The sequence below is a fragment of the Megachile rotundata genome, chromosome 4 (genome assembly GCF_050947335.1).
Source record: "Megachile rotundata isolate GNS110a chromosome 4, iyMegRotu1, whole genome shotgun sequence".
NCBI classification, from domain to species: domain Eukaryota; kingdom Metazoa; phylum Arthropoda; class Insecta; order Hymenoptera; family Megachilidae; genus Megachile; species Megachile rotundata.
This window is the reverse complement of record NC_134986.1, coordinates 5,275,698-5,300,396: the sequence shown is the minus strand read 5'-3', so window position 1 is coordinate 5,300,396 and position 24,699 is coordinate 5,275,698. Positions and strand designations below refer to the sequence as shown.

At 29.1% G+C, this 24,699-nt stretch overlaps 2 protein-coding genes across 5 annotated transcripts in view; both read left to right on the top strand.

Annotated features, from left to right (window-relative positions):
- Positions 1-7,482, top strand: part of ine (solute carrier family 6 member inebriated) — a 32,718-nt gene extending 25,236 nt beyond the window's left edge. For all 3 annotated transcript variants that reach the window (XM_012281900.2, XM_003701801.3, XM_076531453.1), the window contains 6 exons: positions 1,044-1,272; positions 2,337-2,449; positions 3,130-3,270; positions 3,769-3,969; positions 4,634-4,810; positions 6,349-7,482. In XM_012281900.2, coding sequence (XP_012137290.2) covers positions 1,044-1,272; positions 2,337-2,449; positions 3,130-3,270; positions 3,769-3,969; positions 4,634-4,810; positions 6,349-6,519 — 1,032 coding nt within the window. In that variant the 3' untranslated portion in view covers positions 6,520-7,482. The remainder of the gene's footprint in view (positions 1-1,043; positions 1,273-2,336; positions 2,450-3,129; positions 3,271-3,768; positions 3,970-4,633; positions 4,811-6,348) is intronic.
- A 983-nt stretch (positions 7,483-8,465) lies between these two features.
- LOC100878701 (1-phosphatidylinositol 4,5-bisphosphate phosphodiesterase) lies at positions 8,466-24,619 on the top strand. 2 transcript variants are annotated; one of them, XM_003701802.3, is made up of 20 exons: positions 8,467-8,721; positions 9,199-9,258; positions 9,328-9,468; positions 9,557-9,636; positions 10,749-10,884; positions 11,540-11,640; positions 11,931-12,097; positions 13,865-14,075; positions 15,586-15,844; positions 16,606-16,797; positions 18,080-18,242; positions 18,738-18,895; positions 19,271-19,474; positions 19,871-20,069; positions 20,600-20,770; positions 20,859-20,999; positions 21,772-21,946; positions 22,620-22,823; positions 23,580-23,826; positions 24,290-24,619. In XM_003701802.3, exons 1-20 carry the CDS (start codon positions 8,551-8,553, stop codon positions 24,356-24,358), a joined length of 3,249 nt encoding a protein of 1,082 aa, XP_003701850.1. In that variant the 5' UTR covers positions 8,467-8,550; the 3' UTR covers positions 24,359-24,619. The 2 variants fall into 2 exon arrangements, with proteins under 2 accessions (XP_076387478.1, XP_003701850.1); XM_076531363.1 differs by having other exon boundaries at positions 8,466-8,721; positions 23,580-24,619.
- Positions 24,620-24,699: the final 80 nt, after the last annotated feature.

Sequence of the window (24,699 nt, the reverse complement as noted above, 5' to 3'; positions counted from 1 at the left end):
TTGAGCTCTCAATGGATCTCATCTAGGATCTCCCAAATTAGAATCATCCTGAACTCTCATGGATCTCATCTAGGATCTCCCAAATTAGAAGAACCCTGAATTCTAAGTAGATCACATCTAAAATCTCCCAAATTAGGATCATCCAGAACTCTCAATGGATCTCACCTAGGATCTCTCAAATTAGGATCACCCTGAATTCTGAACAGATCCCATCTAAAATCTCCCAAATTAGGATCATCTTGAGCTCTCAATGGATCTCATCTAGGATCTCCCAAATTAGGATCATCCTGAACTCTCAATGGATCTCACCTAGGACCTCCCAAATTAGGATCACCCTAAACTCTGAATAGATCCCATCTAAGATCTCCCAAATTAGGATCATCTTGAACTCTCAATGGATCTAATCCAGGATCTCCCAAATTAGGATCATTCTGAACTCTCAATGGATCTCATAGGATCTCCCAAATTAGAATCACCCTGTACTCTGAATAGATCCCATCTAAGATCTCCCAAATTAGGATCATCCCAAGTTCATAAATCCTATCTTACGCTTCTCAAATTAAAGTAACTCTGAATTTGCCTTGAGTTTCTCTAGAATCCCCCTAAATTACGTTCTTACTATACTCTCATTAAGCTCTTCCTGACCTCCCCAACTTAGGTCACTTCCAATCACCAAACTATTATTTGTGCATACACAATACATCAAAGTTATACCCATGTATTATGGTACACTCTGTGCAATTAGAAGCCGTTTATAATTTTACGAATTCAAAATGAAATTACTAATTAAATACTTCAAATTACAATTGAATTCATCATACTAGTATTATGAATTATAAAAAATAATTGAATGATAATTACAGTACGTGATAATAAATAAGATATAATAAGTGTACAATATAATATACTGTTGAATTTTTAAATCTTTTTCTCGAAAATGTAAACAAGAAACATACATTAATTACACCTAATAAATTAACCATTCTTATGGCACCTAAAGAGATAATTTTTGCTAATGTTCTGTTGGAACAATAATTTTTCAGGTGTGGATCAACGCTGCAGCACAGATTTTCAACTCCGTCGGCATAGCGTTCGGTTCGATGATATGTTTCGCTAGCTATAATAAATTTCACAACACAATTTTAGTTGATAGCGTAGCTGTCTCGCTTATTAACGCGTTTAGTAGTTTGCTAGTTGGAATATTTTCATTCGCGACCATCGGCAACATCGCTGTCGAACAAAATATGTCTGTTGAAGCTGTCCTAACAGATGGTGAGTGTAATCCTCTGCTACCTCATTTGCAATTATAATTTCATTCTTCAATAATTTGTACAATAGCAATCTTGATAACATACGTTCTGCTACGAGTATAAATATGGAGTTTACAAACTCATATTCATTCTTTCATAAGTTGAAATATTCAATTTTCTGCTTTCTCCTTTTTATTATTCTTATTTTACATTTCCTGACAGGATATCTCACGATATAATAAATGTTATAAATTGTGACACGATGTTATAAATTGTGAGATTATATGTAATTACAATCGTATATTGTTATATAATAATATTATTGGTATAATTATATATTATTATATACTAATATGATGTTTGTAATTAAATATTATTACATACTCATGTGGTTGCTATTACATTATAGTTGTTTACTTATAATTATGATTGTAATTACAATATGCAATATGATATGAAAGTTCACATATTCCAGCTGAAAAATTTCTAATTAACATTAACTACATAGGTGTGAAAAATATCTATTAACAATAAAAAGCAGCATTTACGATTGAACACATAAATTATGAAAATAGAAATATCTTCATAGACATTTAATCATACAATTAGAAACCACGAGAACTGTCAAAGTTGTAAAATAAATATAATAAAAAATAAAAAGTAATATATATTTATTTTAATATAGAGTGATACATTTTTATTTAAATAAAAAATGATACATTCTTATTTTTTCAATAACCAAAAAGAAGGAAGAACAACTTCGCGAAATATCAATTAAATAACAAAACATTAAAATTCATAGAAAATAATCAATTAACATCGTCAGTGCAGATTTTATGTATATTCACTTAATGTCACACGGATTTCTCAGCCGAATTATTTATTTAAATATAATATATATGTTAATAAATATGTTGCAAGTTTACGAAGCACATTTCAGCATGATTGATGTACATATGTGAGCGACATCAAAATTTGTGAAACTGTTATATAAAACATTTAACATATTCCTGTCTGAGTGGTGTCAGTCAATGTCAGATTAACTTCTCCTGCAATTTTATAGACAAATCATAATTTCCGTTCAAGGACCTGGTCTTGTATTCGTCGTTTACCCGCAAGCGCTAGCCAAGATGCCAGCATCTCAAGTGTGGGCCGTGTTATTTTTCTTTATGCTAGTCTGCCTTTCTTTGAATAGTCAGGTATGTCACGATTTTATACAGATTGATTGATTAATTAAAATACGAATTCTGTAAAATTAAAATGCGAATACATTAAAATTGTCTTGAATCAAAGTACAGTAGACTCGTTGTATGTCTTGGGTTGTTTTCGTTTATCTTCGGTTGTCTTCGTGAATCATCGTTACAATGGAGGGAAAATACCATTAATGCGAAGTTTGCGTAATGGCAATATATTAAGAGTCTATAATAAAAATGAGTTTATAAACGAATGTAATTCTTTGAAATATATAAACATATAATTATAAATGAAATAAGTGAAATAATTATGTACAGTAAATGAAAATAATTATGATAGGAACTATGATAGAATAATAATAATTATGATAGAATGGATACATAATCGAAATGAAAGAAACAAAAATAGGCAATTGAAATATGACAAAATAGGAAAATAATTGAAATAATAATAAATATATTACTAAAATTATTATTTGTTGTATACTGTATTTATTATATATTAGACAATGAAAATAGCAGGAACAATAAAAAATAGGTGATCGAAGTAATTGAAAACAGCAACAAACATAATCGAACTAAAAATAAATAAATTCTCACATTACTAGAATTATTTATAAATAATTAAAACAATTTAGTAATCGTTATTTTGTATTAAAACATTTTAATACTTCACTTCATTTCAGTTTGCAATAATGGAGGTGGTCGTAACATCGATACAAGATGGCTTTCCAAAGTGGGTAAAGCGTCATCTCGTGTGCCACGAGACGTTAGTACTTTTAATATGTGTCATATCCTTTTTATTTGGACTACCTAACATTACTCAGGTAAAACTACAAATCTTTACACTAAATCGCTTTTGTAAATCACCAAACTTTCTTCTGATTAAAATGTAAATGACGCAATTTATATTTATTGATGCGTTCTTGTGAGCAAAATTGAAAAGTTGAAGTCTTTCTTATTAACAGAATATAAGATTTAAATTTTTCTTATGAATAAAATATAGAACTTAAATGTTTCTTGCGAACAAAATATAGAATTCAAATCTTTCTTCTGAGCAAAATATGAAATCTAAATCTTTCTTATGAACAAAATATAAAATCTAAATCTTTCTTATGAACAAACTATGAAACCTAAACGTTTCTGGTGAACAAAATATGAAATCCAAATCTTTTTTATGAACAATATATGAAACCTAAATGTTTCTTGTGAACAAAATACGAAACCTAAATCTCTCTTATGAACAAACCCTTCTTTTAAACAAAATATAAATCACAAATTTTCCCCACGAGAAAAATGCAAAGAAATGTTTTCGTTACTTTCAGGGTGGCATCTACTTCTTTCAATTAATAGACCACTACGCAGCCTCGATATCGATCATGTTCCTCGCTTTCTTCGAGGTGATCGCAATATCATGGTGTTACGGTGTTCGACGATTGAGTAATAACGTAAAAGAGATGACTGGACGTGTGCCCTCCTCTTATTTTCGATTTTGTTGGCGTATCGCTGCACCTCTTCTTATCATGGTAAGTGCCCGTTTGTCAATACAGATAATTGATAAACGCGAACAAAAATCGCGACATTTATTACAGCATTATCTTCCTCCCTATCGGCATTTAAAAATGGTTGTTACATGATTTTTTGGGACGTTCATTTGTGCTGATAATCTGTAAACAAAGTCGTAAAACGATTGAATTATTTGCTGTAATATTTGCATCATACTTTTTAAAGATATTTGATAATCAAAGTCGTAAAAATCTACAAAAAACGTGCTACATTTCTTTACAATAAACATATAAAATATACTTTTTACTTAGAAATTTGATAATGAAAGTCGTAAAACGTCCACGAAATCTGCGCCAAACGTCCTACATTATTTTTTTTCGGTAAATATCGAAATCGTTTTCACATAAAGATATTTGATAGCAAAAGTCGTAAAACGTATTTACCAGACGATTTAACGACATTTTTTTTAATAATAAATATCTACATCGTACTTTTCGTACAAACATTGGTAAACAAAGTCGTAAAATGTACGTGCGTCAAATAACATACATGTATTACAGCGAATGTCCAACTATTTGCATAAAAATATGTGATAAATGAATTGAATTCGCCGCATAATCTTCTATGATTATAAACTTTATTTTTGAAAGCAACTGGATTTCTGTAAATCACTCTCTGTTTCAGGCTGTGTGGGTATTCAGCTTAATTGATTATGAACCACCGACCTACCACAATGGAGAGTACAAGTACCCATGGTGGGCTGAGGCTATTGGTTGGGGAATAGCTTCTCTTTCACTCATTTGCATTCCAGCTTTCGCTATTTACGAGTTCGCCAAAGCCAATGGCAACACATGCATTGAGGTATAATGAAGAATTTATGTGTACACTTGAGAACAACGTAGGATTCCTATAATTACATAGCTAACAAAACAATGTGGAAAATATGAAGGTTCTTTCTTCTCTGAGTTATTAGAAACTAGGTTGTACTTGTTTCTTTTTTTAATTCTATCAGATTAGGTTGTATTTGGATTCTTTCTGAAATTTTGAAAATTAGTTTGTATTATATTTGGTGTCTTTCTAAATTCTACCAAATTAGGTTGCATTTGGACATTGCTCTAGTTCTCAGTTTGATCTACTAAATTAGGTTCATTCTAGATTTTCCTAGATCCACTATATTTTTTCAAATTAGATTATATTTAAATTTTTTCTAAATTCTTTCAAATTAGGTTGCATTTGAAATTTTCCTAAATTCTCCCAACTTAGGATATATTTGCATTCTTCCTCAATTTTACCAAATTGCACTCTTTCTGTATTTTATTTTGGGTTGTAAAATAAGACTGTAAGTTCTCCTAAATTAGGTTATATTTGTTTTTTTTTTCTAAATTCTCCCAAATCACACTCTTCCTGGACTCTACTAGGATTCTATTTAGAATCTTTTGACTTAGGCTCCCTCTGAATTCCCCTACGTCCACTATGAGTTCTCCCAAATTAGGTTATATTGGTTTTTCTTTCCAAATCTTTCCAAATGACACTCTTCCTGGACTCTACTAGTATTCTATTTAGAACCTACTGACTTACCTCCCTCTGAATTCCCCTAGATCCACTATAAGTTCTCCCAAATTAGGTTATATTCGGGTTCTCTCTAAACTCTTTCAAATGATACTCTTTGTGGACTCTAAACTCCAAGCTAAATCTACCAAATTAGGCTATTTCTAAATTCTCCATGTGTCCTAAAATCTATCATGTTAGTTTCTTTGAAAATTTCCCTAGATCCATTATAGATCCTCCCAAATTAGTTTCTTTTGAATTTCTCTTAAGTTCTGTTTGGGATCCCCCAATTAGGCCCTACCTATATTCTCCATTAATTTTTCCTAAATTTGACCAAATTAAATTTTTCCCAAATTCTTCATTAATCCTAATTAAGATCTATCAAGTTAGGATCTCTCTTAAATCCATTACTCTCAAGTTTCCCTTAAATCCATTATAAATCTTCCCAAAGTAGTTTCTTCTGGATTTCTCTTGAGTTCTATTTGAGATCTCCCAAATTAAGCTCTGCTTCTTCATTAATTCTCCTTAGACTTCTCAAATCAAATTTTTCCTAAATTCTGTTTATCCCTTCTGAAATCTCTCAAATTAGAATAATATAAAATTATCCCAAATGACACTCTCCTCAAATTCTCACTAAATTTTTCCTACACACTCCCAAATTAGATTCTCCCTAAACTCTCCCTAGATTCTGCCTCAAATATCTTTGTACTTTTCCTAAATATTCTGAAAATGGACTACAAAAGTAATTATTGCTTCTGTTATAAGCATATGAATCCTACATTGTACTCAAATGTATATATACTATGTATAACACTATGTATCGACCTTTATAAATATTCTCTGAATTCCAGAAATTACGAAATTCCGTCAAGCCGCATTTCGAAGCCTGCAAAATCTGCGGTCAGGAATACTGCACAGATCCTATGCACAATTTCGATGAAGATTTGATCAAAGAACAACCGGACGCGAACATCCCGATACAACTGAATACCAATAGTCTGTTACCCAAATCGCAGACATGAAAATACTTCGAATTCACAAATATCTTCCAATGTACAAAGTGTTCTTGCTGAGATATTTATGGCACTTTTTAGAAAGATAGAGGTCACCGCAAAATTCGATATTCTTCTTTTTTTTTATTATGAGGCATGCCAGATTCCAAGGCCACATATTGTTACATGACGTGTAGAGTATAAATGATGTATAGGATTTAAAAAATTGCTATGAAACTCAAATTAGTTGTAAATCATCATGCGAACTCATTATACCAGCTTGAGGACATTCCATTGACATTCCATTAACATTCCATTCCATCACAACGATTTATTCGCGAGCATCGAAGCAGAATATTACTCTGTTGTTTTTCATTCTTGCGAGAAATAATATAGGACGTTTCAAAAATGACGGTACCAAAAGCGTATTAAATTATTCCTAAATTACGTTAAACAAAATTTAATTTCGAAACGAACTCGTCGAATGTATCTGGTTTTTATCCAGGTTTTTATCTTAATTTATAGCGCTTGTCGATTAATTAAAAAATTTGTAATTTATTGTTTTATCTTCCGTTTATTTGGGTGTAAAATGTGTAGCTTTCTGGTTGTACCGTCCTTTTTGCAATAGCTTGTAGGAACTTACATTGATCGTTTAATGCACTGCAATTAATAAATAATCGATGTATCATAAACGTAGGTAAAAAAGTATGAAATATCAACGAGTACAAATACGTGTAAATTTAATCGAGTAGCATCGACGAGACCGTATCTAATACAATAAAAAATGTGTGTTTGGATAAGCTTATTAACAACATGACTGTACACGTGATAAAAGAATGCAATAATCGTTGAAATGTGATACCGTCGTATATCGATTTTTAAGAAGTAAGATATTACTTGTCGTACAAAGTCAAAATTGTCAGTAACAGAAAACACACGATGAACACGGTAGTTTGTAATTACTCAGAACTGTAATAAATTATTACGTTCTTATATTCTTGTTTTTCTTCATACCTATATTATACTACTAAATTAACCATGATAAATTATAAAACTATACATAGAATTTGTAAAATTACAAAGTTAATACAAATTATACAAATTCATAATTATAAAATTATTCATATTCATATGTATTTTTCACTACTAAAATATTTTATTATTAAAATATATTAAAGTATGTTTAATAACATTGTATTAATTATTCAAGTATGATAATACTATTAGTTTAAGAATATAACCAAATCTTATTCACAACATTGTATTAAATAACTTAAATATGATAAATTATCCTCATTTCACATCTTACAATAGCATATTATTTAAACTTAATAAATTATACTGTCACTGTTTAAAAACGTGTTCCTTTTTATTTTGCAATAGTGTATTAAATTATATAAATATGATAAAACTCTCACCGTTTAAAAATATATTCATATCTTTTAAATAGTGCTATACTCAATTATTTAAGCACACTAAATCTTGCTATCATTCTGAGACTATGCTCACATCTATTTCACAATAAATATATCAAATTACACAAATATGTCAAATTGTACTACCATTGTTTAAAAATGTCTTCCAATTTTCACACTGTAGCAAATTATTTAAGTACAGTAAATTAAAATACTACTATTTTAATTAGCCTACCTATTTAACTTCAATTTTAATTTAACACATAGTAATTTAATTTTAACTTAACACAGAGCAATTTAATTACTGTGTTCACAATTTTATATACTGAATTTTTCAAATTACTTAACAAATTTAAAATCTCAGTTTCTCTTTATTACATGTCCGAAACGTTACTAAAAACGTGAAATAAAATTAATTTTCTGTGCACGTGTCTTTTTCACGTGTACCTTATACTTATATAATTTACATGAAAACCTTTGCTACTCCGAGTGAATCCCCATACGTTAAATTGGATTGAACTAATCGAGTTATGCGCCTCTAAAAGAAAAACTTTCGCGACCGAATCGAGTCATTCGAGTGTAGTACAACCTCGAGTTCGTTTCAAACTACTATTTCGTTTGTTGACTAAACAACGAAGTCAACAACATGACAAAGAAGTTCGAGTTCAATTGGCAAATCGAAGTGCCGGCGTTGTTGAAGAACGGTTCGACGTTCGATCGATGGTTTGAAGACAAAGAAACAACCGAATATGAACCTAATTGTTTATTTAAAGTCGATGAATACGGGTTCTTTATTTATTGGAAGAGCGAGGGCAAGGTAAAACAAATTTTTAATACCATCACTTTTATTATTAACAAATGAGCAGGTGAAAATTTTTAAATATTTGCAAATGAATTTAGAACTTACAACTTAGAGAAACAAAGGTCGTTCTTTTTAAATATTTATGAGAGCTAAGTATTTTTTTTTAACTACTTGTATTTAAATTTAATTTAAATTGAAAACTCTATTTAAAATTTTATCCTTATGTATTTAATTTATATATATTTGAATTATTAATAAGTATTGAGAAATAATTATGCATAGGATTGAGAAATAAATATGTACAATGTTTACATAAATTGTTTAAAATTCATTCAAGAATAAAATATTTTTCTTATAGAAAGCAGCCCTTAAGTTACAACCCTTATTTAAATATTTGATACATCAAAGTTTATAATTGAAAATAAATAAAAGTAATCATTAGATAAATATAAAGTCAGACAAATGTATAATTAACAAGAATTTGTTATGTAGGATGGGGATGTGATAGAGTTAGCTCAAGTGAGCGATATTCGTTACGGCGGTACGCCAAAGGTAATTATAATAATTATTTACTTTTAATTATTACAAGTTCACTAATTCAATTTTACAATTTAACCTTAGGATCCCAAATTGTGTAATAAGATAGGCAAACATGGGTCGATGGATGATATAGATCAAAAAAGTTTAACTATATGTTCGGGTATCGATTATACCAACATTCATTATCAACACGTTATATGTGCGGACGCACAAACAGCAAAGGTAATAAATAAAATAGTTAAAATATGTTAAACATTGACTATTCATAGGAATGGTTGAACTGAAAGTTTTTTATTGAATATTTGATTAGGATTGGCAAGCTGGTTTGCGATTAATTACGCACAATACGAAAGCTTCAAACGTTTGCCCTACGACTCAACTGATGAAACAGTACGTATTTATTATTTGATATAATAAATATTTTGTTACTTAGTGCATTACTAAATAAGTGAAATTTTTTAAATTATGATAGAAGGGGGGTTTTGAAAGTCTACTATAAAATCATGACAGTATTGTTAAAGAAATATGTAAAAGAATTTTTTAATAACATAGTCGTTTATTAATTATGATAGAACAGGGATTTTAAAAAATATTATCGTAAAATTATACAGTGTTTTTCATGTAAATATTTTTGAATAACTGTTACACAGACATAAAATTATCTCTCAAGTTGAAACAAATTGAATGTTCTTTTTTAATATTTATTGCGGAAATATGGCACCCACCATCGATAAATATACAAATTGGCATTTTTAAATTACGCGTTATAGAAATATTGAAATTTCGTTGTTTTCAAATGCGTGTATATTGTAAAACATGAAACCACCCTTTAGTAAACACATGAATTCGGACATTTTAAAATATCCTTCGGAAAAATATGGAACCGCCTGAGCAAATATGCAAATTGAACTTTTTTAAATGTATATGTTCCAAAGTATAAAATCACTCAACAATAAACGCGCATTTTGAATTATTTAAATATTTATTGTAAAAATGCAGAACTACCCCTCGCTGAATACGTAAATTGGAGATTTGAAATAACTGTTATAAAAATATAGAATACACACTTGGTTAAATAAGTAAATTTAACTTTTGTAGAAAAATATATATATTTCATGATATGAAAACCGCAATAAAAGTAAACGATTAATTGAATATTTATTAAAAATATAGAAATGCGACATACAAAAATTATTAGACTCGTAAATCAACAAATAAAGGAATTTTTAAAATAGCCACCCCTGAATAAATACGCAAAATTTAGTTTTCTTTAAATATTTATCTCACATATTGAAAAATATTTACTTGATATTCTTTTTGTTCATCTAATGGTATGTTTGAAATATCTAATAAAGCTTAAAGTAATTATTTTATTTTGAAACAGCACACAACAGGTAAATCAAATGAAAATTATTGAATATTTAACTAAGCGTTAATGATTTCAATAGTCTCGAAATTTTCGCGTTATCTCTTCCGCGTTAATTTATATGTTTATTAATCAGTTGGATGAGATTGAGCTTTCAAGTGGATCCTAAAGGAAAAGTGCCGGTGAAAGTTATATCGAAAACCTTCGCCTCTGGGAAAACTGAGAAACTCGTTTATCAAGGGTTAGCTGACTTGGGTTTGCCTAGTGGAAAAGTAAGCTTCTCTTTCAATTTAATTTCCTTCTCACATAAATCAATTTCTTTTAAACAATATTCACAATAATTTCCATTATCCATTGAACGATCAGAGCAGGAGAAAACAATGTTATAAAGCACGTGATTTGCGAAACTTAAATTTAGTTTCTGTTCAAAAGTAAATGGTATTCCATTAAGTTTTCTAATGAAATCATATAATATTATTATTGAATTATTATTAGAAGTTTTATATAGTTTTAGCAGTTGTATATATTATTATATACACAAGTTTTCTGAACATTTTTTTAATTTTCAGGAGTTGAATTCAAATTATTAGTAATATTAGATAATAACAAAATTAAGATTTTAAACTTGAATCTTCGATAATTTTCATACACTATTATTATATAATTATGTATATAATTCTGTTGCATGTTTAATGTGAAAAATTTGTTTATGAATGTTTGAGAACATTCTTTAAATGTATTTGTATAATTTTGTTAAACATTAATTGATACTAAAACTTGTTAATTTTATCAACATTAAAAGAGGATATTGACATAATGCAATACTATGAATCTAACACTAAATTATTAATATAATTTTGCAAATGTAGTCCAATGAGATAGTAAAAAATTAAAGAAAAATAGCTACATGTATTTATTTATTTTCAGAGCGATAAAATAGAACCGAAAGATTTTACGTTCGATAAATTCAAAACTTTATACTTCAAAATTTGTCCAAGGAACGATATAGAAGAATTATTTCAGTCGATGTAAGTATTTAATGTAAATATTATGTAATATTATTAAAACACTTTACAATGTTGCTGTATACACAAAGGATATTATAATACATAATGTATAATTATAATATACAAAGTAACAATTGATATGCAAAGCATAATGTACATAAAATACATATAATATCAAATATTATATATAATATGCATAATACGTAAATTATTATATTAATTGTTTCCAAAATCAGTGATTAATAACAACGATAATGACGTGGTTTTATTACTTATACATATAATACATTATGCAATAATAACGATTTTAGAACAAAAGGACAATCAGACACGATCAACTTGGGCCAATTAGTGCAATTTATGAACGAGAAACAGAGAGACCCCAGGCTTAATGAAATTTTATACCCCCTTTATGATGAGAAACGATGCACGGAAATAATTAATGATTATGAACAGGATGAGAAAGCAAAGAGTTCAAGTAAGTTTATTTCTACGAAATAATAGTTATGGAATTCGATTCGTAGCTTTTATCGACGTACATTTTGAAAACTGCGATATTAACTTAACACAAATAAATAAATATCCCTTGAAATATTAATTAAAAAAAATCTTTTGACTTATTCTAAAAATCTGATATTTGTTTCACAAGGAAGTCGAAAAAATTATCTTTTGCTTTCACACAAATAATTGCTTAAATTATATTAATGTTTAGTGTGCGTTTTAAACAAATTAGATTAACATATGTTATATATAGTGTCTCATTTTTTAATAATTTAATAAGTCAGATTAACATATGTTATGTACGATATTTAATTTTTAAATGATTTAAAAATAATGATATTAATGACAAGTTTTATGCAATTTTAAAAAACCATATTAATACGTATAATATATAATATTTAATTTTCAAATAATTTACAAAAAATATTAACAATATTTTGCATGTAATTTTAAAAAATCACATTAACATATATTATACATATTTAATTTTTAAACAATTGAAGAATGTGACATTAACATGTATTGTACATAATATTTACTTTTTAAACGATTGAAAAACAATTATATTAATGGCACGTTGTATACAATTTTAGAAAGTTAGGTCAGCATACACTATCCGCAAAGTTAAATAAATCCTGAGAATAATACTTCTGTGCTGAAAACATAAAACATAAAATTCTATAAAATAAAGGGGACAGTGAAATAAATTTCTGAAAATTCCTGACTGCCCGTGGATCTCCTTCTGATTTATGTTAACGATATTTATAATAACGCGTGTAAACGCATAATGTGTAGTTACCACGTGTGACATTCCAGTTTAAACGAAAAAATATTTAATTCATTCTTTGTTTAATCTCTCAGAAAGAATTTTGAATAATGTAAATAGTAATGATAAATACTGGCGATATTAACAAAAAGTGTTCAGAAAATATTGAACATAGATGAAGTAATAAAGTTTTAATGAATATTGAAGACAGATAAAATAAAAGAGTTTTCAATAAATACTAAATGTAGATAAAATAATAAAGCTTTCAATAAATATTAAATATAAATAAAATAATGAAGCTTTCAATATATATTAAATGTAGATGAAGTAATGAAAGATATAGGTAAAATGAAGGTTTTGATGAATATTAAATATGGACGAAATAGTGAAGTCTTCAATACATTGTAAATATAAATAGAATAATGAAGGTTTACAATAAATTTTAAATACAAATGAAATATTCAAATGTTCAATAAATATTAAATTTAGACAACATAATGAAGTCTTTAATAGTTTCTAAATGTAGACGAAATAGTGAAGTCTTCAATACATTATAAATATAAATAGAATAATGAAGGTTTACGATAAATTTTAAATACAAATGAAATAATAAAATTTTCAATAAATATTAAATTTAGACAACATAATGAAGTCTTTAATAGTTATTAAATGTAAACGAAATAGTGAAGTCTTCAATAAATTATAAATGTAAATAGAATAATGAAGGTTTGCAATAAATTTTAAATATAGATAAAATAAAGTTTTCAAAATATGTTCAATGTAGATGAAATAATAAAGTGTTCAATAATTAGTGAATATTAACAATAAGACTTTTTTATAAAATATGTACTAATTTTTATAAAATAATTACAATATTTTCGTAATTATCTCGAAATTAATTTGTAAAATAATTACAGAAATTATTTGATAAAAATAGAATGCATGTATCTAATTATACTTATTTTATGACACGAACAGAGTGTTTGACCAAAGATGGGTTCATTCGTTATTTAATGTCCGACGAAAACGCACCCGTATTTCTCGACAAATTAGAAGAATGGATGGACATGGATCAACCCTTGGCCCATTACTATATTAATTCGAGCCATAACACGTATTTGAGTGGCAGACAAATCGGTGGTAAAAGCACCGTCGAGATGTACAGACAAGTATTATTAGCTGGTTGTAGGTAATTATTTATCTTTTCATTTGTTACATTTTCTTAATACATATTACTGGAAATTCAGAATTCAAAGATTACAATTGACATTTTATATGTTTTTTATATTCTTAATACATACTACTAGAAATTCATAATTCAAAGATTATAATCGACATTTTGTGTCTTTTCTATCTTCTGCTTGAATTTTATATAAATCCGTTGCTTCTCTCGTTGCTAAGCGCAAGAATAAAATGGCAGCTCATTGTTACAAAATGAAAACCGTGAATTCAGGACAATATTTTTATAAATATTACTACATTTTTAAAAATCAGTATTAAAATTAATAACGAGAGCATTTTTGTAGAGAATAAGCAAGAAACTGATGTATTAAGGAAATCAGTTTGTAATAAAATATTTTAAAATGGAGGATAATCAACAATTAGATTAAGAGCATTAACAGGTCAAATTAGCACAGGGTAGATAACACAAAATTTACTATCGTTAGGTGACTAATACCAAATGCAAAATACGAATTTATTTTGTATACGAATACTGGTCATGAAATGTCCGAGTCCCAAACTTTAAACATTTCAGTTTTTAAGTCTCAAACTTCTGAAATTCTAAATTTTCGAAGTCTGAAAGTTCTAGGGTCACAAAATTAAAAAATTTCAGTCTTTTAAAACTTAAAATCGCAGAGTTTCAAAATTTCAGAGTCCTTAAAAATCAGAATTCTAAAGTTCCGAAATTCCAAACTGCTTAAAACTGAAAATTCTGAGGTCCTTAAGACCCAAAATCCTGAAAGCTCAAAAATCGTAAAGTCCCGAAAGTTGAACGTTTTTAAAACCCAAAATTCTCAAGTTTCAAAGCTTCAAACTCCTTCAAACCCAAAATCCTAAAGTTTCAAAATTTCCAAAACTATCAAAATCCAAAATTCCAATGTTACAAAAGTCTAAAATCCTTAAAACCCAAAATTCCAAAATCCCGAAAGTCGAACGTCTTTAAAACCCATAATTCTCAAGTTTCAAAGCTTCAAACTCCTTCAAACCCAAAACTCTAAACTTTCAAAAATTCTAAAGCCGTCAAAATCCAAAATTCCAATGTTCCAAAAGTCCAAAGTCCTTAAAATCCAAAATCCCAAAGTTCCAAAAATCTAGAGTTCTCAAAATCCAAAATTCCAAACAGCTTAAAACCCAAAATCTCGAAGTCCCAAAGTTCCAAAAATCTAGAGTTCTCAAAATTCCAAAATCCCAAATCCCAAAACTCCAAGATCACATCTTTTCCCTAAAAATAAAATTTCTTTCAACAATTCATATTTTGAATTACACATTCAACGGACTATTACTTTTATCTGTCTCGGTATGCCTGCGGCTACAAATAATGCAGCTATTAACAAATTATAATTATAACGAATATCAAAAGAATATAATTGAAAATCAGAGATAATCAATATGAAAATGAGAAGCACAACAAATAATTAATAAGCTTTTGCGGTAATTTATAACGTTGTCGATAGAAGTTAATTAAAATAATGTATCAGATGCGTGGAGCTCGATTGTTGGGACGGAAAAGGAGAAGATGAGGAGCCAATTATAACCCACGGCAAAGCCATGTGTACCGATATCCTTTTTAAGGATGTTATATACGCTCTGAGGGATACAGCATTTGTTACATCAGAGTATCCAATAATTTTGAGTTTCGAGAACCATTGTTGCCTGAAACAACAATACAAATTAGCCAAATATTGTGATGAAATTTTGGGTGACCTGTTGCTAAAGGAACCCATCAAGGATTATCCCGTACGTATTTTTCTTTTACTCGAATATAATCTGGACTTATTTTTTATTTATTTACGTCACGTTACTTTATATATTACTTCGTTATTATTTCATATATTTGCAAGTGTTTATACAGTTACGAATATTGAATTTTATTTTTAATAAAAAGAACACGTACCTTTCTTAAACTTGTTTTCGATGAATTTTTGTGGATCTTTAAATTTCCGATTCGTGTAATTTTCTGCTAATTTCAAATGAGAGACTAAAATAAATTTCATGAAAAGAATCTTTCGAAAACATTCGTCCACGATTATATAATATTTAAAGAATTTATTTGACGTTCACTGAATCCATAAATGACTGAAATAAATTTTGAACGAATTTTACTTAATTTTTTAACGTAACTTCAATTGCGAGACTAAAATAAATTTCATGAAAGAAAACCCTTCGAAAACTTTTGTCCACGAGTGTTTAAATAATTTATGGCATTCTCCACAAACTTTAAATTTCCAAAGAATTTTTTGTAAGAAATAAAAGTAATTGAACGAGGTATCGCTTAAAATATCAATTTTCAAACGAGAGAATATAACTCCCTAATTTATATTAATTCTCGGGGGAAGTAAAAGGAATGTTATAAATTTTAAATGTATCCGTTGAAAAATGCGAGTCTCCTCGATCCAACGTGAACGGACAGAATGAAAAAATGAGAATGGTGTTTATCACGTGCACGAATGTCCCGCGAGATATACGTCCATTTTGTAATCGTAAATAAAATGACGCAGCTTGAACCTGGACATCCGCTTCCACCGCCGAGCGCACTGAAACGAAAGATATTAATCAAGAATAAAAGATTGAAGCCAGAGGTAGAGAAAGTTGAGCTCGAGTTATTCCGTTCTGGACAATTTGAGGCTAAGGACGAAGTTGTTGAAGATCCAAATGCACCACCTGCTCCTCCGCCACCGGAACCGGCAAAGGTTAATATTGAAATTAAGTATTCATATTAAAGTCGCTTCATTCTTATTAAGTATTTCTTCGAATATTTATCATTTGATGCATGCTTGAGGAGTGCTTCTTTAAGTAATACTGTGATAAATATTTTTTGGAATATTAAACCTTTGTATTTGATCATTTTTGGGAAAAATAACCCTTAAACTTGATGAGTACATGAGGAATATAATTTTCTTCTAATAGGAACTCTTGTGACTGATAAATATTTCTTAGAAAATTAAATCTTTAATTTAGATAAATATTTTTTGGGAAAATTTACCTTTAAACTTGATAAGTATTTGAGGAATATAATTTTCTTTTTATAAGAACTCTTATGACTGAAAAACAGTTCTCAGAATATGAAACCTTTGAATTTGAGAAATATTTTTTGGGAAAATTAACCCTTAAACTTGATGAGTATCTGAGGAATATAAGTTTCTTTTTATAGAAACTCTCATGACTGATAAATATTTCTTAGAATATTAAACCTTTGAATTTGATAAATATTTTTTGGGAAAATTAACCCTTAAACTTGATGAGTACCTGAGGAATATAAGTTTCTTTTTATAGAAACTCTCATGACTGATAAATATTCTTAGAATATTAAACCTTTAATTTAGATAAATATTTTTTGGGAAAATTAACCCTTAAACTTGATAAGTATTTGAGGTATATAATTTTCTTTTTATAGAAACTCTCATGACTGAGAAATATTTCTCAGAATATTAAACCTTTGAATTTGATAAATATTTTTTGGGAAAATTAACCCTTAATCTTGATGAGTACCTGAGGAATACATTTTCTTTTTATAGGAACTCTTATGGCTGATAAATATTTCTTCAAAGATTAACTGAGAAATTTGATAAATATTTTTTTTTAAGTTTCCGCCCAAAAATCAAAGACTACCCAGAAATTAAAAAAGAATTAAAAATAATTATTAAAAGTTGTAAATAAATATTTTAAACGTATCAATACAGTAAATTGATAAATTTGCATCGAATAAACATTCTCTAATTTTGCGTCTACCTAATTTTCATTAACAACTCTCTATTCTTTAATTTTCATTAACAACAGAAAGTTTAAACAATATTTTCAAACTAAAATTGCAGGAATAAAAGTCTGTAAAATGCATCAACCTGCCGCGATCAACCGTGCAGCTTCACGTTCTCGTAAAACACTCGTTAAAAGCTGTTAAAAAATTCATTTCTAAATTTTCCGTGTTTTAGACATTCTTTTGTTCTTGAAACGGGAATGTTGGTAATATTTTAGGAAGAAGCGCCAGCGGAAGGAGCTCCACCAGGTGAACCAGGTGCCGAAGGTGAAGCACCTCCGATACAGTACACCGGCAGCACTATGGCGTGTCACCCATGGCTTTCCTCCATGATTAATTATGCACAACCTGTAAAATTTCAAAGCTTTGAAACTGCGGAAAGTACGTAGACCCTTTTCGTTTTTTACTCATATTTATGTGCTTCTCGCGAAGCAGCATCGTCATTATGCTCCACGTAGAAACCTCTTTCAGTGCTTACAGTAATCTTCAATTTTCTATTTACGTACACAGATTCTTCGAATTATACTTAAAACAAATTATTGTTACTTAGAGTACATTTAAACAATGAAAAGTGAGATATTTGAAAACAAGAAAAATTTCAAAGATTTCTCGCAGTTTTAGGCATCGATAAGTTTAGAGATTTCTGTTCTTGAGCTTTGATTAATGGTCCGAAATATTCACCGATCAAAAATTGTTTACCAAGGTAAAAAAGAGTAGTTCGAAATAGGTTGAGAACCGTTGACATAGATGGATAACTTATATTTCATGCACTGCATGGTTCAAAAATAACATTTTATACTCATGGTAGAGACAGGGAATTTTTCACAACGGTGTAACATTTATCACGGGAAAACACGAGCGCCATTATTATTGCAGAAAAGAATATACATCACAATATGTCCTCGTTTTCGGAGACTGCTGCACTTAACTACCTAAAAACTAATGCAGTGGAGTTTGTTAATTATAACAAACGTCAGATGAGCCGAATTTACCCGAAAGGTACCAGGGCTGACTCGTCTAATTATATGCCGCAGGTAAATGACCGCGTCCTGAATTATTCGTTTAAGTAGATTTTGCAAATCTCGTTACGCACTTATTACTGGAGTAATGAAAAGGAATTGTGTAGTTGATTAGTTAAAATACTCTTTCTTTCATTTATTTATAATCGCATTAACCGCTCATGGGTTATTAGAGACTCAGAATATGTTTACAGTTTGTACAGTTCAGATGTTTTGAAATACTGCAGTTTTGAGTCGATTTGTCTTCCTTCAAAGATATATTTTGTATTTGTTAGAAAATTCTCATGACACAAATAATTATTCTTATAAAAATTTGAAAGTTTGAAACAAACTACTATTTCTAAATCTAACTATCGTAAATCTATTTAATAAACATTTCTAATTGTCTAGGTTTTCTGGAACGCTGGTTGTCAGATGGTAGCGTTGAATTTTCAAACACCCGATTTACCGATGCAACTGAATCAAGGAAAATTCGAGTATAATGCGACGACAGGATATTTATTAAAACCAGATTTCATGAGAAGACCAGACAGAAGTTTCGATCCATTTTCTGAGGATGTGGATGGTGTAATTACTGCACAGTGTTCCGTCCAAGTAAGCTTTGGCTATGAAACTAATTTATTTTATTAAACTCGTTATAGAGAATGTTAATTAATATTAGTATATTTACTGTTCAACTATAATTTACATAAAATAATTTCTAATTTTTCATACATTTTTGTTCCAACGTTTTGAATCAGTTTTTGGGTCTTTTATTATAAACAAAGTTTGAACATGCTTCATAAAATAATTACAAAATTGATATTTATAATATTATAAGATGTAGAATAATTAAACGTTTACGAAGTTTATTGTTTAAATATTATTTATAATTGTTTTGTTGTGTTCTATTATGAAACTTATGAATTTTATTTATTTATTTATGATCAATTTATTTATAACCGTAGTGAATATAAATTAATATTAAAGTAATGATAAATTGTTTTTTAGGTAATAGCAGGACAATTCTTGTCTGACAAGAAAGTAGGCACTTACGTTGAAGTAGATATGTACGGTTTACCAGCAGACACTATTAAGAAAGAATTTCGAACACGAATGGTCCCCGGAAACGGATTGAATCCAGTTTACAACGAGGAACCATTCCTCTTTCGAAAAGTTGTGCTTCCGGATTTGGCTGTTCTTAGATTTGGTAATTTTAATTTAATAATTTAGTATGAATTTTTAGTTACGTAATACATTGCTTACAGACATTTTTATAAGTCAAAAACATACTTTTACAATTATTTTTAATATTTTATATGTTTAATATATACTTAATTACGTATGGTTAAATTATTATTAATTTTGAATATTCAAGTTATTTGAGATGTTTTGAATTTTGAAATTAAATTTCAAAGGTTCTAAAATTTTTTAACTTTAATGTTCTAAAATCTTGATATTTGAATATTCCAAAATTCTAATACTCAAAACTTTTAGGATTCTCAAAATTCAAAAAGTTCTAAAGTCTCGAAATTCAGGAATTTAACAATTTTCAAAGTCTGACGTTTTTTAACTCTAAATTTTCTAATCTTTTCAAATTCCAAATTATCAGTCACCTATTTGTTATTTATGACTATCATGATTATCAGTCATGTATTTATTATTTATGACTATTATGATTATCAGTCATCAATGATTATAATTGACAATCTATTGATGATCCATTCGTTGCATTCACAGGCGTGTACGAAGAAAGCGGGAAATTATTAGGTCAACGTATCCTGCCCCTGGACGGTCTTCAAGCTGGATACCGACACATTTCATTGAAGACAGAAGCGAATTTCCCTATGGCCTTACCCATGTTATTCTGTAACATAGAACTGAAGATTTACGTGCCCGATGGATTCGAAGGTAAATGCCTCGAGTTAGCGGTACAAAAATAGAAATCTATGCTCACGATGAAGTGTGATTCCCGAACACGAGCTTTTTCGTTTCCTAGACTTCATGGCTGCCCTGTCTGACCCGGGTGCATTCAGCAAGGGAGCGGAAAAACAAGCAGAGACCATGAAAGGACTTGGAATCGAGCAAACCGATGCGAAAGCCGAGGCGAAGAAGAAGAAGGAAGAAGAAGCTAAAAAGGGTCGGTATAACTTCTATTCCTTTTCTTAGTCTCTCTCTCTTTTTTTTTTAGTTTATAAGTAAATTTCATTTGCTACGATCAAAGAGAGAAACGGATGCTTAAGACTGTAGCGGATAAAGTTTTTAATTACTTCCGGATGAATTGTTTGTGGAAAATTGCGTTCCTTCGGATTCTCCTTTGAAATGCTTCTTGTGGTAATAACTTCGAGATTACACGCTGTGGAGATTCGGACGAATGTTGCTTGCAGATTCTGTTTTCGATTTATTATTTATTAAGGTGAAGGTTTGTTCGGGGTTTTGACTGGCTTGTTTTTGTAACTTATGATGGAGTTTCTAAGTTGGAAATTGTAGTTTGCGAAGGGTGGTCTCTTCTTTGAGGTGAAGCGTGAGACGAGAATGTATGAACGCAGAATTTTGAAATTAGAGAATTTGATTTAGTCGTTTTAAATATGTGTGAAAATTGGCGAGCTTACAAATTTATGGATTTAAAAGTTAGTGAAATTTGAGAAATTTAAAAATTTGTGAAGTTGAAAATTTAAGGATTTAGAAAATCTGGAAATTTGAATTTGTATTTGAAAATATGGAAATTTGACGATTTGAATTAGTACAGCTGAAAATGTGGAAATCTAAAAATTTGAAAATGTCTTAAATTAAAATTTAATTCAATAAGTCAAATTAAAAATTAACGTACAATTTCGAATTAAAAAACGACTCAACAACCACACTCCTATTTTTAAAAAAAACTTAAATTATTCAATTATTGCAATTTTCAGAGGAATATAAACCAGAGCCAATTACCGTGGACTCATTGCGCAAAGAAAAAGCCTACAAGCAAGGAAAGAAGCAACAGAAGGAGCTCGAAACAATGAGGAAAAAGCACTTAAAAGAACGGCAAACAATGCAGAAAAATCACTGTGCTGCCATTGATAAACTGGTGAAAGGAAAAGAGTACGTACCCAAAACATTTAGAACTTCTAAAAATAACTGGCAAGAATACTACACGACACTTGAAACACCGTCTTCATTCAAACTTTGTACAATTATAGAGGACACTAAAAGTGACTATTTTATAAAACCACGCAATGCAACTTTCTAAAATAAGACAGAATTTATGTTTAAAGTTCTTGTAATTTGTATTCAACTGTCTGAGAATGAAACTAAAATACCATGCTATTCTAGCATGATAAGAAAGCAGAAAGTTTATTAAACAATGGTAAGAACTCGAGACTCTTGTGTAAATTTTATTTTTTCTTCATTTTATCATCTTTACGTTTTTTCGTTTAACTTACTCTGTTTGAATATTTGTTTATCGTCTTCCGATATATTTTATCAGATATTTTGAATTCTCCTTTTCTGTTCAAATTTGAGAGTTTAACTATACATAACTATATGTATATACATAGAATACATTACCAATTTTATGTTATTTTCAAACAATTCAGTACCTAATACGGGAACTATAAATATAAATTTTGGAGAACTGCGTGGATTTTACAAAATTACTACTCTCGAAGTCTTCAATAATTGCACAAAGTTCGAACGAAATCGCTGTTTCAAAGATCGTGAAGTTTCCGTAGAAATGCAATTAATATATTTGCATCCAATCAACGAATCTTTCCAGTAAAAATGCCTTGCTCCAAGATGCAAACGTGAAGAAAGTTATAAGCGAACAAACCGCACAATGGTCAGCCATGGTAGAAAGACACAGGAAGGAAGAATGGGAGATGCTGAAGAACCACACAGAAAGTGGTCGAGAGGAGTTCAAGAAGCTAATTGAAGTCGTGCAGGCTTCGCAAGTTAAACAGTTACAGGCAAAACACGACAAGTACGTGAATTCTGAGTTTTTGCAATGTTTAACACGTTCGTGCCCAATGAGGTACATTTACGCCAGACAGTTTTGTCCTGAGATACTCTAACCATATCAAGATTCAACTTGGGGCAGCTTTATGTGTATACAGATTTCCTCTTTTGACTAAATTTTCACGCTGGAAGTTCTGAAAACTCAGTAGTGCAAAAGCTTGTAAGCTGTGTAGGTTCAAAGTTTTGAAATTCAGTGGTTTGAGAGATTTCGAGGTGGATAATTTGGAACTTGAAAGCTTGAGAGTTTGGAACCTTAGTTTTAACCTTGAGGGTTTGAAACCTTTCAAAGTTCTAATGTTCTGAAATGTGGCAATTGTGGTAGTTGGGAATTTTGAAAGTTGGAGACTTGGGAACTTTGTAATTTTGGAGTTTTAGAAATTGAGAACTTTGGACCTTGGATGCTTTAACAAATTTTGAAAGCTTGGAAATTTTAAAAGCTTTGAAACGTAGAAGAAATTAAGAACTTGAAAGCTGAAATTTTGGAAGTTTGCAATTTAAACTCACAACAATTTAAGGAGTTAAATCCTTTGAAGCTTACATCTTTGAGAACTTTAAAGATACAAAGTTGTGAAACTTGCTCAGGAATTTCTTACCTGTTAAATTTAGAAGTTTGAAAAAGAATTCTATCTTATTTTTCTTATTTTTGTACATAAAATCTTGCATAATTGTATGTACTGTACTGCTACATTCTTTTATTATAAATATTAATGCTTTATTCCAGAGACATTAAAGAAATGAACACTAATCAAGCAAAAGTGTCGGTGGAAACGGCAAAAGAGGTAATGAACGATAAAGCGTTGAAAACAAAAGGAGATAAAGATCGTCGTCTCCGCGAAAAGAAAGAACAAAATACGAAAAAATTCTTACAAGAAAGGAAAAACGTACAGATCAAACAAGGACGTGAAAAGGAAAAACTGAAAGTTACTCACGAGAAACAAGTTGCTGAATTGGATGGCGAAATTGACGCGGTAAAAATTAATAATTTCATTTTAAAAATGAACTATTTCTTTACTTTCAAGCTTATTTGGAAAATGGTTGGTAAGAAACGCATTCTTAAATTAAATATTAATATTTTGTTCTGCAATTATTTGTTATTTAGTATCATTATTTAATATTATTAAATGTTTATTTATTACATATTATTTTATCATTTCATTAAATTTTACTTGATCTATATTTTTAATTTGGAATAGTTGATCACACAGTTTTGTCTATTTCATTTTATATTTTATTGTTTATATCATTTTTATTATCTCATTGCTTTATTTTCATTACTTACATAAACCTGCATTTGACAATTAAACATTATTTGTAGTTATTATACATTGATCATATATCCTTCATTGCACTCAATTTTCAAAACTGAAAAATTTACAATACTGAGGAATTTGTTAGTGTAGAACACAGTAATAACGCACATTTCTGTTACAGGCTATTGAAATGTACAAGAATGAAGCTATTCAATACGACTTGTCATCTAAAACAGAATTTTTTGTGTAAATTACACATCTTTTCTACAAAAAAGGAATGATTGATGGTTAATTTAAAATGATATATTTTCTTTTATATCTTGTTACTGTATTTAGAGTCTGTTTAATTGTTTTTCATTTTTTTGATACACTACCTCTTGTTAAGATATCTTTAAATATTATGTATTTATACAGATGTTTATATTTCACATAACTTGTTTGATACTCCTTTATAAACTTTAACAATATATTCCAGTATGTGTGTGTATGGAATGAATCTATGTATGTGTCAGATGTATATTACTGTTTAAACTAGTCAAAGATTTTAACAAAAAAATTTTTTAACTGTTCTCTGATTTTGTGAATATTTAT